This window comes from Onychostruthus taczanowskii, unplaced genomic scaffold, assembly GCF_017590055.1.
Source record: "Onychostruthus taczanowskii isolate IOZ18803 unplaced genomic scaffold, ASM1759005v1 scaffold12, whole genome shotgun sequence".
Lineage (NCBI taxonomy): Eukaryota > Metazoa > Chordata > Aves > Passeriformes > Passeridae > Onychostruthus > Onychostruthus taczanowskii.
Genome location: NW_024498351.1, coordinates 8,412,708 through 8,426,505, shown reverse-complemented (window position 1 = coordinate 8,426,505; position 13,798 = coordinate 8,412,708). Strand labels below are relative to the sequence as shown.

General features: G+C 38.2%; 1 protein-coding gene across 1 annotated transcript in view; it reads left to right on the top strand.

Moving 5' to 3' along the window:
* Positions 1–1,941: 1,941 nt before the first annotated feature.
* Positions 1,942–13,798, top strand: part of MARCHF1 (membrane associated ring-CH-type finger 1) — a 32,226-nt gene continuing 20,369 nt past the window's right edge. Inside the window, exon 1 of the mRNA XM_041427997.1 lies at positions 1,942–2,096. Coding sequence (XP_041283931.1) covers positions 1,942–2,096 — 155 coding nt within the window. The remainder of the gene's footprint in view (positions 2,097–13,798) is intronic.

The window sequence follows — 13,798 nt, the reverse complement described above, 5'->3', positions numbered from 1 at the left end:
GCTGTGAGGGGAAGAAAGAAATGAGCTCATCATGAGGCATGAATTCAGGATTCCACACTCGACTCTGGGGCTGGCTTTATTCAGAAGTTTTTCCACTGGGGCTTAGTCTGGCGGGATGTTCCTTCATGCAGCAGCAGCACGTAACTCTATAACATTAGTTATTGGTGCTGATGTCTGCATCTTTCCTGATTAAGTAGCTTAAGACATGCCTAATTACTTAATGCTAATCTCTGAGGCTGAGATGGAAGGAGATGATGTACCCAACCATGCATCTGACATATGTTTCCAATATGTATGTAGGAAAAACTCATACTCTGTCCCAATGCATATAATTGAAGTACTGCCTTTGTAGAAAAGGAGATATGGAATACAATTTCTCTTACAGATACTTGTCCTTTTCTTCCAGCATAATGCTGGATTTATACACACTAATGTTCCTCCTTTGATGATGAATCCAGACATGGCAAAAACTTAGAACACAAGGATTGTGTCAATTAATTTATCAATTGCTTTATCAATTTAATTTCTCATTTTGGCTTAGTTGTTGTATCTCTGATTTTCATTCATGGAACTAGAAGTAAAGAATTAGTAATATTGTTGGTAGGTTTGGTGTATTTTTGTGATATTGATCAACAGGTAAAAATGGTTACTTGAATTCCAGAAGCTAGAAGAATGTTTTCATGAAAAAACACTATTCTTAAGGCACAGCTGGTATCCATATAAAAGCAAAAATCCACATAGTGGTGACTGATGGTTCCAAAAAATGGATGTATAAAATAGAATGGATATTGAGAACCTTGGCTAAAAGTGAGGTGTTGTCAGGTACTTGCTGTTCGTAATTATTTGTAATTATTTTTGCTTGTACTACTAATATTCCAATACCTTTTTAACACCACAAAAATGTCTGTGAAAGTTGAGCTAGAAATAATTTCAATTATCTGACTGAATTTGGTTTGCTATTACAAAAGATTTGGATAAGAGGCTTTACATATTTGTATGATTTGTACTTTGTACTCTTTCTTAACAGTCATCCTTCCCTTGCATCTGGGGCTTCATCGTGTGGAATTCTGAGGCTTGTAGTATTTTGTCTGCATTTGGAAGTGGTGATCACAATGGGGTGGATGGGGTTGCATACTAAAAGCTAATAATACCCCTGATCAGCTACAGGAAGGTCACAGCCTTAAGAATGATTTGTATTGAACCCACTTCCCACAATACTGTGTCTTGTGAGGGATTCTGAAGAATCACAAAGCCTTGCATTTACATTTGGATTCCATACAGTTCTGCTGCCAGTAGATAGCAAGGCAGATTGAAATGGTTTGTTGTTAACGCCATCAAAATATGTTTTCAGTGAAAGTATTTGGTTACTGAATCTGCAATTTGTAGCAACAACCTTGTGAGCAAAATGTCACATACTAAACATGTTTTATATCTCTTCTGCTGTTTGAGAATGTGATCAGCTCTGTAGAGATGCAGCATGCACTTTGAATTTTTCTGGCTCATCTCAGTTTAACATTTTCAGCTCTTCTAGAAGATCTGATTGCCTTGAAAACCTTTTAAAACACACTCTGATCTTCCTGCTGTTTTACCAGTCCACTCAAGCCAAGTTAGCGTTGTGTTCTTCATCACTCAGTGTATCGCAAACGCACTTCACGTGATTTGGAAAGGTATCATCATGGTTGGTTGGCTGCATGAAAGAAAACCAGTACTTTTTCCCTTCAGACATCTACAGTAGAGCCAAATGAAAATTCAAATGCTGAAAACTGCTTCCTCAAACAGTGACAAAAAGTATTCATGAGCGAATGAAAGCTCAAACACTTCAGTCGTACTTAGTTCCACAAATAGGTTTCACTTTTGTTCAAGCTTCCTGTATTTTGCCAGCTTCTGTGTGTTCAACAGTGCGCTATGAACAGCAGAAGCAGTTATTTTGATTTTGTGATCATGTGGCAAAGTAGTAAAATATCTGCAATGTATTTCATGGACAAAGATTCCAAACTGTCTAACTTATTTCAACAGGCAAGCAGTCCTACAACAGGAACAGCTCCCAGGAGTCAGTCTCGGTTGTCTGTCTGCCCCTCCACTCAGGACATTTGTAGGTATGTGCTGAGAAAAATATACTCTCATCTGGCTGATACTTGTTAATTGCTTTTATTAAATATCATGTAGTTCTTGCTTCTGCTTAACTTTATTCATAGTTGACATAGACTTTAGTTTTCTTTTGATCTCTCTTTGTTTTGGTTTTGTTTTTCTGTTTTAGTCTCGTGTTTATTAAAATTCATGTTCTCATTCTCATCCTTTTTCTTTTTTTTCTTTTTGTTTGATTTCTCTTTCCACCCACCCTTACCATTTCCATCCCTTTCCTTTGCTTACTGCTTTGTCTAGATCTACTACCTTGCATGATTTGTCAGAAGATGAGCTTGAACATGCAACCACTGTCATGGTGCTGGCCCCTTCTAATAGGGAGCCTGGTGGTAAGAAACTCATAAAACGAAGGTTTAGGCGGAAAAGAGAGACTGGAGACAATGGTGAGCACACAGAAAAGCAAGGCAAGGGGAGAAACTGTAAATTGCATCCTGAGCCTCCGAGATCCAGCTGGAATGCGTCTGATTCATCATCATCTTCGGATGAGAGTCAGTGGGCTCAGGCTAGGAGGAGAGCGAGAGAAAAGGCCAGGATGGCCAGGAGAGGGAGAAGAAACAATAGATCATGCAGTAACCAGGATGGGTCCTCAAACAATGCTGTTGAACTTGTCACCTTGGGGACAATGGGAAAAGAGAAACAAGAGGTGTCTGACCGTGAGAATCCTACTTTAAATCACCGCCGAAGGATTCCAAGGCTTAAGGAATCACAGTCTTCAGCATCATCTCAGGAAGCGAGGATTTCCTCAAGAAAATGTGGGAAAAGCAAAGGGAAAAGCTACCACAGAGACCGGCAGCCTGCACCTTTCCTTAGACACACGAAGGACTCCTTTGCAGAGGCAGGCTCTGGCAGCGATGCTCTGGCAGCCCCAGACCATGGAGCACCTGCTGGGGCAGGGCCCACTGTGCCTCATGCTGTTCAGAAGCCTCCAGTGTTGTATGATGACTGGTCTGATGATTTAGAAGTATGCAGGTTAGTCCCTAATTAGGATTTAGCATTCTTAAGAGGAGTTTCTCCCTGCCACAGTTTGAGTGCCTTTCCCTTGACTGCTTTCTATCACTATTTTTCAGTAATAAACTAGGCTAGGCAGGGCACAGGAAACAACAAAGATCCTTTGCTACAGAGAAGTTAGCATATCTCAGTCTGAAGAGATACTTCCCTTATTTGCAAAGAGCAATCTTAAAAAGGATCAAATGTTTGTCTTTGCTCCATGAAGATGGACCCACTCTGTCCTCTGGCAGAGTATTGTTTTTTTTTTTTTAAAATCTCCAGCCAGAGGCAGGGAATGAAGCAGAATGCCAGATAGTTCAATACAATGGGATATGGAGCTTTTCCTCCTTAAGTGATCAGTTCAAATCCAGCTTTGGTCCCCCTGTGTAATCTTTCAATGACTTATATGAAATAAATTTATGGTCTTAGAGTTGCCATTGCCTCAGGAAGCCAGTGGATGGTGCCTGGAGAACATTGTCTCTAGTGGGGCATAATTTGTCTGTGATTTTGCACGGCCAAACACTGTCACACTGTGAATGTGTATGGGCTGTTAGTTCAATCACCCCTCTCAAGGACTGGAATGATACAAAAGAGTGATTGGGCAGAATAAGCAGTAAAATAAGTTTTGGGAAAGAAAAAACAACACCAAGAGTTCTCTTTAGTTCAGAAGTTCAGGCCTCTGACAATCTGATGCACTGGTGTGAAGCATACAACCAGAAGGTGAGCATTTTACCCTGGAAATGAGATGAAGCTAGCCACTTCTGGGCTAACATTCAAATTTGGAGTACACAGCTGGGAACACTGGAGTTACTTAGTTCAGTGGTAAATGAAAATGCACCATCCCGTAAGTCTAACAGAACTGAAACAAGTATTTCCTTTTTTCTCCCTCACCAAACTTGTGAGCCAGCATTGGCTCTCATCTACAAAGTGACAATCAGGCTTAGTTTCTTCATATGGTAACCCAAAACTTCTCACTTTGCTTTGCTGGGAAGAATTTGCGTGGAAATGTAAACAGAGGATGAGGAAGTTCATGATGCCACATCATGCAGTCTCACAGTATGCTTTAACCTAGTGAAACACTGCAGAGATCTTATTTCTCAAAAGAAAAAAGGTAATATGGAGGTATTTTGTGGGGTTTTCTTCAGCAGAAGATATAAGCCATTACTAACACAGCTAGGGCTATGCACTCCTTTTTATACTTACCAAGCAAAAATGCACGTTTCCTCTGTCTGTCCATTGTCTGTCTTAATAATTTAAGGTTCTTCAAAGTCCAGCTGTGTTTGTGCATGAGTTTGTGTATTAGGACCAGGCTTGGGTTCTCTCTGCCTTATGGAAATGCAAAGAAACAGCAACCGTGGTAAACCATGTTATTGGAATTTATCAACAGGGCATGATGCAGAGGTGCACACAGATAACTACAACAGCTTCAGTGTTGTCTTCTTTTTCTGAACCACCCAGATTGAAGATCCAGTCTAGTACACGCAGTACATACATAACAGATCATTTGATAAGTGTTAAGAACATGAGCTACACAAAACCTGAAAAAAACCACTTCAGCATGGGTCTTCATATGGGCTTCATTATATTGTAGTAAACATTACACAAATAAACAAATAAAGGTCTAGGTGGGTATATAGATATACACACATGTGTATGTCTATATATAAATATAGAAAAATAAAATTCTGTAAATGCATTACGTAAATTAGTCCTAGCTGTTGCCCAAGTCACCAAACTTAGAATTTGCTTTCAGATGAAAAGTGAATCCCAGTCTTTTATTTGTCTTCTCAACCCACTTAATTATATACTACATTATATTATAATAATATTATTTTATTATAATTTTTCAGGAACTTTTTGCAAGACTTGGAGCTTGGTTCAAGGACGGACCTTTTGGATGTGCATGCAGACTTTTCAGCCAGGCTCTTTCTTATTTAGTTGAGGAAAGTTGAAAGATTTTGATAGGTTGTGTCCTTAGGCTCAGTATCAGTGGAGATGTTCATTGAACAACCAGCATTAAACTCAGTATGGTTGATGATGAGACCTGTTTTGCAAAATTTCTCAAGGCATTCAGAAACGCATTTTTCTATGTCAGGGATAATACTTTTTTTTTTTGTTGTCATTATCAGATGTATTATAATGACTGTAATGCATCTAGGAAAAAACATAGCAAAATCAAAAGCCTGGTAATTTTTTATAGCTGATAAGTTGTCTTACTTAATCAGTTTGTATACAGCTGAAGAAAAAGGAAGACATGTTTTTTACTACCAATTCAGAACAGACTGTAGTTTCTATTTCTCAGGACATGTCCATGCAATTCATTGATTCTTGATCTGTGGTATGTTTCTTTTTAAAATTCACAACCTTCAATCTGAAACAAAACCCAAATAAATAATTGCATGTCAGTGTAGATGTGCACATATACTCATTTTTCTGCATGAGAAATGGAAAAAAGTGGGTGGTTTTGTCATCTTTATGCTAAGACTGGGTTAGCATAGCTGGCTGTGATGTGGAACATTTTTTTTCCTGGGGGGTTTCTTCAAGCTTTTCATCCTAGCTATTTGTGTCTTTTGCTTGATGTGTCAGCACTGGCTGAGAGGAATGGCCCTCACCTAAATGGTGTTGTGTGGAAATAGCAGAGGAACAGGGATCATAAATGTCTCATGGTGACAGTTATTTTGTCTTTTAGTTTCTGGCTAGGCAACTTTTTTCCTTCATTTCCTCTTGGATTGCTGACAGTTTCTTCACTCTGCATTTATCAGCATGAGCGGGAATGTGACAGTGCACACTCAATTCCAGTATAATCACATTAGTCAGATAAAGTACAGTACCACTGTGCAATATGTTCTTCAGCTAGTCTAAAGGGAACCTCTTGGTCACTTCAGTGAATTATTTGCCCTTCTAGTGTCACTGATTCTTTCCAAAATGCTGAAAAAATGTCATGGCATCAATCCTGACCTTTGCAGTCTCTTCCCTGGACAACTACTTTCTCCTGGAGTCCATTAGGAGGCAAGGTTTCTTCTTCTGAGATACAACATAAGTTCTGGCTGTGCCAAGTTGTTTTGGCACCTAATTTAATTTATTATTTTTAAAAGATTCACAGGTTAGGCTTTCTATCTTTGGATACCCCTTTTCCTAAGTTGCCCTGTGCCTGAGATTTTCTTCATATATACTTTATCCTGGAATTTGCCATGGCTTGAGGCAAAGCCTCAGAAATAGCTTTCTTTGGTCTGCGTGTGGATAATCTCCCCAAAGGGAACAGCTGTGTATTGGATATGACAAAGTGAATGGATTGTGAGAAGTTAGTCCCATGGATTTTTACATGGAAATCACTAAGCAAAGAAAATTGAGTCATTGATAGTCCCACTAGTGGATCATAAGTTCTTTGTGTATTGATTCTGAATACATTTTATGGCATTTTTATTAATGATTATATAGTTGAAAGATATTTTCTGTTTAACTAGTTAGGGTTTTGGTGTACAGTCTTTTTGTAGTGCTGATTCAGTCATTTCAGCAAAAACACATGCACTTAAATAAAGTGGAGTTTCTCACTTTGAAAAAAAACGATGCTTACTGGAAGTCAAATTTTGATTTTGTTGAATGAACTCTGAATGACTCTTTCTGCAGTCAGGTATAATGGCAGGTCCTCATTTGAGGAGTAGGACATAACAGTAGGGCATGTGAGAAAACAAGCAGGGAAGGGGAGAAGTAAAGGAGATGGCGAGGTTGACTCATGAAGTCTGCAGAGTATATTTCACGCATAATTTTTAAAAAACAGTTTTCAAAATCTAGTGTGTTAATTAAAAGGCCGTTGAAAACTTAATATGGGCATTTTTCTGTGTTAGCACCATTATAGATGGGAAGAACTAGTGTATACTGTGCCTGACAAGAGGCAATATGATTATGTAGTTTCTCTCTGTGAAATCAAGTGCTTCAGCAGGGTTTTCTTTTCTTCATATTATTTAGTAGGACCTGCAAAAAACAGTATTTTTCCTGAAATTACTTACATTCTGAAATATTCAGGTAGAAGCATACTCCTGAGATCAGCAGACAGAAAGGTGGTTGGTAGGAAATAAGTCCTTGAGGAAGAAAAAATAGAAAGTTGAACAGAAGATAGGTATATAGGTTCAAGTTCTACCACTGAATTTTAACATTCATTCTAAATACTTATGCTGCAACCTTGATGTTGGACCTAGTGAAGAAACTGTAATGCAGAATATGTAGACTTGATGTAACATCCAGAGCCTTCTAAAATCACCATAAAATGGAAAATGTCTACTCCCAGACTGTGGTGTTTCTGTGGAGGGTTTTTATCCTGTTTCTCCCTGGGATGTTAGTGTGTACCTTGTGATCTCAGGGTGTTAGGAGCTAAGTCTCTGAATCTGTCCTGCATGTTGATTCCTCACCCCTTTCTCAAAAAGAACTGTGACTATTGCTTACTTCCCTGTTCAGAGCTTTATTTTTTGCAAAGTGACTTTTTGATAGGAATCTCCTGCTTTTTGAGGAATCTCCTCCTCTGCTTGATGGTCTGGTGGTTCATCAGTCTTTGAAGCAGTATGAAATTCTGGTTAATTCTATTATCTGCCTGATGGCTCAAATCCCCATCTGTCACCTCTTCAGCCATCTGGTTGTGCAATCTCTTTTGGAAGCTCTCCATGATTCACAAGGATGCAAGGAGAGCCAAAATGAGGCAAGTATGTCTTTTTTGTGATTAGGCTCACTTGTCTGGGGGAGAACTGAGTCCTTGTTTCTGCTTGTTTCTTTCAGAACTTACTATTATTTTTAATGGAAGTAAATGAAATGGTACAGCCTCCTGTTAGAAACTTACCCTTGGTTTTAAGGGTCCCATTGTTGAATACTTAAATCTTGCATATTTTGTGTATGGAGTTCAGTTCCTTAAAGCTTTGACTTTCACTGGGTGGGTGGGAGGAAATCTATTCCTGTTTTGAGATTCAGTCCCTAGTTCTTTGAACTTGTTCAGCGCAGTAAATCTTGTTAGACACGTATCTTGCACTAACAGTGCATCTGAGGCAGCAATTACTTGTAACTCTTTAGATATCCTATTTATCACCTATAAATAAAGATTAATAGAAAGACAAGAAAAGTCGACAAAATAAAATATTTATGTGCTTTTGCTAATGCTGTTTGCTCTTGGGGCTCTTACAAATTCTCATCACTTTTAGCAGAAAGGAAGAGAAAGCTTTATGAACTAGGCCCTTATGAAATTCCACTAGTGTGGAAAACATTTTAAAAATGGTTTTTCCTCTAGTCAGGTAAAGACAGCTGACTGTATAGCATAATGGAAGGGCAGGACTGACAGGGAAGAGGTATATGAATGGATTACATTTGGTGTGGAGAATTAATGTACCTCATTCGCACCATGTTTAAATGGAGAGGAAGACCAATTTGTCATTTAGATTGCTTTGTGATTTAAAAGTGGAAAGAATGGAAATGAGATTTAAAAAAAGAAAAGCCTGTAAAATGAAAGTAAGAGAAACATGGCACTCTGTAGCTTATTGCAAGGTGAATATATTCAGTGGATTTAACCTTTTTTTTTCCAAGTGATGAAACATGCATAAGCAGAGTTCCATATTTTTGTGGATTCTTTTTATGAATGACAGTTATGTGCTATGAATTGTTCATAAAGCTGTTTAATTTTAGGTTCTAACTATCTGAAAGTACTGTAAGGAATTTATCATTGGCAAAAGAGAAAATGACCTGTTTTGGACAGAATAGTTTCCTTAAGAAAAAATCTAACAGTGGCGACAGCAATTTTTTACATCCTTTTGCAATTCTGGGAAATTGGATCCTTTTGGTCCAATTAAGATAACCTAGGAGCTCATGGCATTTCATGCTGGCAGCTAATAATCCCCACAGCCAAAAATGAAATCCAGGGATTCACTTGCTCCAACATTTTTCAAGCTCTGCTGTTTTTCCTGACTAAGCTCCCTTTAGCAACAGTGAGATACAGTGATGAGATGTACCCATCAGAGTAAAAATTTTTCTTTGCATAACCATTATGAGTTCATATGTGCTTTCCAGTGAAGGGCAAGATTTTCAATAATTTCTCACAAAAAAAAATAATTCTGGAATAGCTATTATCTTTCTTGAGCATGTTTATATGGAGAAAATATTTCCCTCTTTTATTAAGGAAATACGTTAAAAGTTCCAAAGTATTTCTCTTGTACTGATGTTCTTCCATCTTCAGGAAAATGACAATGTGGTTATTAGGCATCTGTGTAAATTCAGTTCATTTTGCCTGTAAATTGCATCACAGTTGGTGTAAACGTGCCACAGCCACAAGGCTGTAGCTCCTCCTAATTTGATGAGTGAAGGGGCCTTCTTTAGTTCAGATAAAGATCCTGCTTTTGAAGCACATGTGATCAACCTTACTTTTGCCATGGTATAGACCACACTGAGAATTTGTCTCAGAGTGTATTCCTGGTCCAGTCTAAAATCACTTTGAAATCAAAGAAACACCCACCAGGGTGGGTCTGGTGTCGATACCCCAGGTTTTAGCACTAGCTGGTTTTTTTTCCAAGAGATTTGTTACAATTTCACTGTAATGCTTGTTAGCATGGACATAGCTGTACAGCACCCAGAAAATTAAGTAACAATACAGGTTTTACATAATTTATAGCCCTTAAACATTATTGCACATCATTATCAGTGTTCCCATGCCCCCATATACATTTCTGGTTTTTAAAGCCTCAGAGGCCTTCCCCTACATTTTACATTTGTTAATGTGGGTAAAATTTGACCTGGTGTATTTTCAAGGAAGTCTATAAAAGCTTCTGTAGCTAAACCCTTGGTCTATGTGTAGTGGCCAAAAAACCTTAACAGTTTTACCAGGTACTGAGATAGAGGCGGCGATTGCAAATATGGGATCCGCAGAGAGTTCTGGTGATGCAGAATTACTGCAAACACTTCCCCTCCAGCACTGCTCCTGATGACAAGGCTCTTAATGTGCCTTGCAGCAGAAGCAGGGACATGCTGAACGATTTTTACTCTTTATCACTTTCTTTTGGCGGTAGTCATCCATGGGAATCAGCTGGGTAGATGCTGTCCCAGAGGAGCGCACTGGCAGGGTAGGAGTGGAGCACTAAATCCCATAGGACTCCTGCAGAATAAGTGTGTTTTCCACTTTACTACAGAGGCACAGGGATCAGCCTGTTTTCTTAGTTTCCAGAGTCATGTGGATTAGTGGATGACAGGTTAGGGAAACTGCTGGGTTGCCAGTGAGGGTGGAGATTAGCAGCTATTCTCTTTAATAAAACTGTTAACTGCATGTGAAGAAAAAGCTACAAATCTGTTGGAATCTGCCTGTATCTCCTGCAATAAGCAGCTTTGATGCTAACCATCTAGATGGCAGTTTCAATTGCCATGATTTTACCAGAATAAATAACTGTTGGGAAAACCTAAAAGCTTTCCAAGTGATTTCCTTGTTCCATACTGATTTTAGACCTTTTAAACTGAGATTATGTTTGTCAGTAGGGAAAATGGAAATGTTTGTCTGTATGGAAGACAAAAAGTTTTAATTTGATGACAAATGTGTTTGGTGCATTTGTTTGCTGAAGGTTGTAGAAACAATTTTGTGCTAGAAAAATATGTGCTGGGTAATTAAAATAATGACATAAACGAAAAATTTAAGTATAAGATAGCACTGTCAGAGTATTATTTCATAAGGATTCACAGTGAGTTTTATTGAAAGAAATATAGATGTTCTGTGATCTCAGTGTGTAGGGATATGTTTGTAGGTGTATACAAATACACACAAATTTTGTATATCTCAATCAGAAGATCATCTAATGGCTTATATATCCTGTGTTGTCTCGTGTACACATGATTCATAGAGCAAAAGCTACGTTGGACTCTTGTGCTCATCTTTTCCCCTGGAAAAGAAAGGTCCTGTTCATAGGCAGGAATCCTTAAAGCACTAAGCTGTCAGAAAAAAAAAAAAAAAAAAAGTCAAAGGTATTTCTCTATAATAAAGGCCATTTATCTACTAAAGGACTAAAAAGTTGAGTATGTAAATTCTGTAGGTGTGTCTGCGCAGCTAAAACTGTAGCTATTAACAGTGATCGGTGCTGTACTACAACTTGTAAATAAATATGTATAGATTTAGCAAATTATGTATTTTTTCTTTATCATAGAGAGTGTTTTGGGTTTTTTTCGATTCAGTTAATTTCTAAAGTATGCAAACAAATTTTACTCTCAGGACAAGTTCAGCCAGCTAAATAATCAATTTGATGCAGGAAAATTTCAAACAGTTGTGATCATTGGCAACAGGAAACTAGAATGAAAGTTCTCCACCTCCAGCTTGGTTCAGACATAGTTCAGGTATGTCTGTGCTTTGTATCCCTACCTCTGTTCTGTTTGCACAACAAACTTCTCAAAACCATCATTAACAATTTACTTTCTCTGATTTGTGATAATGATGATGCGCATTACAGATGAACACACAAAATTGTGGATCAGTTCTAATGGCTGAGGAAGACAGAGCAAGTTACCTGCTCGAAGTCTTTAAAAGATGTTTAAGCATTTAGCCCACAGTCTGTTACCACAGGTGCTGGGCACCAAAAATATTTAGACTGTCACTATGAGTCCAGGTACACAATCATCTTTTAAGCTCATTTCTTCTGGTTAAACAAATAACAAAGAGTTAAATTGCACCCAAGAGACCAAAGAGCATTCAAGCTAATGAAAGCCATGCCTTTGGTCATTTTCTCTAGACTTAAATTCCTACCAAAGATTGTTTTAATTCTCATTACATATTTCATGGTTATAAAGCTAGAAGAGGCCATTAAAATATTTAGTTTGAGCTTATTCGTACTGTAAGTTCTTAGTGTCACCCTGTTGTTTATGCAATTGGTTTGTGACTTATGTACAAGGAAAGCCCAAATAGAATGTATAATGCATGTAGAGTTTTTTTGTAGAAGTATTTCTACTAAGGATTATTTCTATTCATTTCAAATTTGCAGTGTCACTTTATTTGAAGATCCCAGTGGAAATTTAGGCTTGTATTTTAGCTCTGAAAATAATTTTAAACAATCTTGGCAGTATTAGAAAAGAAAGCTGTTGGATCCATAGCTTAGTTGTCTAATTTGTAAATAGTTTAAATGCTAAGGCTGTAAAATAAATTATGTATGGCTTGAATTTAAATGAACAAAGAATGCTGGTCTTCCTTTGGGGAATAGCTTTAATTTAAAAAGAAAATTATGTTTTTATGTAACTCTCAGTTGGGAATGCGTGCTAGAAAAATAACTATTCAGTGTTTTGAAAATACAGTTCTGTTTGAGCTAGAGGCTCAGAAAGAAATCAACATATAGGTAATTCCCATCTAAGAACTAAGCTACTGATGCACCTAACTCAGCTGGATTAGTAAAGACAAGACTGTAAATTGAGTTCCTGTAAAATGTGTCTCAAAATGTGCAAGAAGGAAGTTGTGAGTAGTTTGTTCTCCTCTTCACTGCTGTAGGGCATGAAATCCTGTATGAGCACCACTGCAGAAATTGAAACCTGGCTTTTGTGGGCCAGGTATTCAGAGCTTCATTTATCTGTTGGAATTTTTTGGTCTCTTTATTTCTGTATGTCCAGCAAAGCAGCTTTGTTCTGATTTCCCATTATCATAGATAGATTTTCTCATGGCTCAGGGCTACACTGTGAAAGAATAGTGGGGCAGCCAGTTTTGATCTGTAGATCTTTCATGTAGAGACATTGGAATATCCTCCTCCCGTGCTTATAGGCTTGGCAGCCTCAGAGCTGTGCAGTAGCCAGTCTTTCCTGGGATGGCTTTCTCAAGTTGCCTCCTGACATACATCAGGGGCTCCTGCTCTGGAAATGTCACCCATCTTCCCAGTAGGAACACAATCTTATCCTGAAGCTCTCCTACCCCAGAGGTGCTGCAGTCACAGTTTTCTCTGTAGAAGGGCAAGTTATTCCTTAGATGTGTTCAGACACTTCTGCCTCTGCACTGTCTGAGGGTGCCATGTACTAAGTACTAAATTTTACTTGTGTGACAACAGAATCTGTGCTGTTACTGCTACTTCTTTATTTTGAAATAGAATTTCTCAGGCTTTAGAATTTTATTTTTGCCTTTTTTCTTTTTTTTTTTTTTTTTTCTTTTTCACTTGTGTGCCACCTTGACACCTCAGACACACAGTAGTGCTTTGTAGTGTTTTTCTAGGTTGGGGATGGGAGGGAATTACTCTTCATTGAGGTGAACCTCCTTAACTTCAGGTGTTTGGTTAAACCTTCTGCTCTCTGTAAAGCTTTCTCTGCCTTTAAAAAGATGCTTGCCAATAAATATGACATTGTTTTTGATGGGTGAATGTTTTCCTGATGTAATCAGGAGACTGGAAGAGGGGAAAATCAGCAGGACACTTGGCCATGTGTCACGGAAGAAGCCCTTTAGATGATGATGTTAGACTACTGATCACTTTATGCAAAACCACAACATGAAAAGCTCTGTATCCCATCATAAGGTAAAGCAGTTCTGAGTCCAATCTCTATCTTAGGGTCTGCTTACAGAATACTTTTCGTTTTCCCAGATAATGCTGCTGTCTGCCTAAAGGGACAGTGAAGAATTTAAGAAATTACCATGACTTTCCAATACCTGCCTCCTAAAAAGTGTGCGTGTGTGTATGTACCATGTCGTATGCATGGCTCC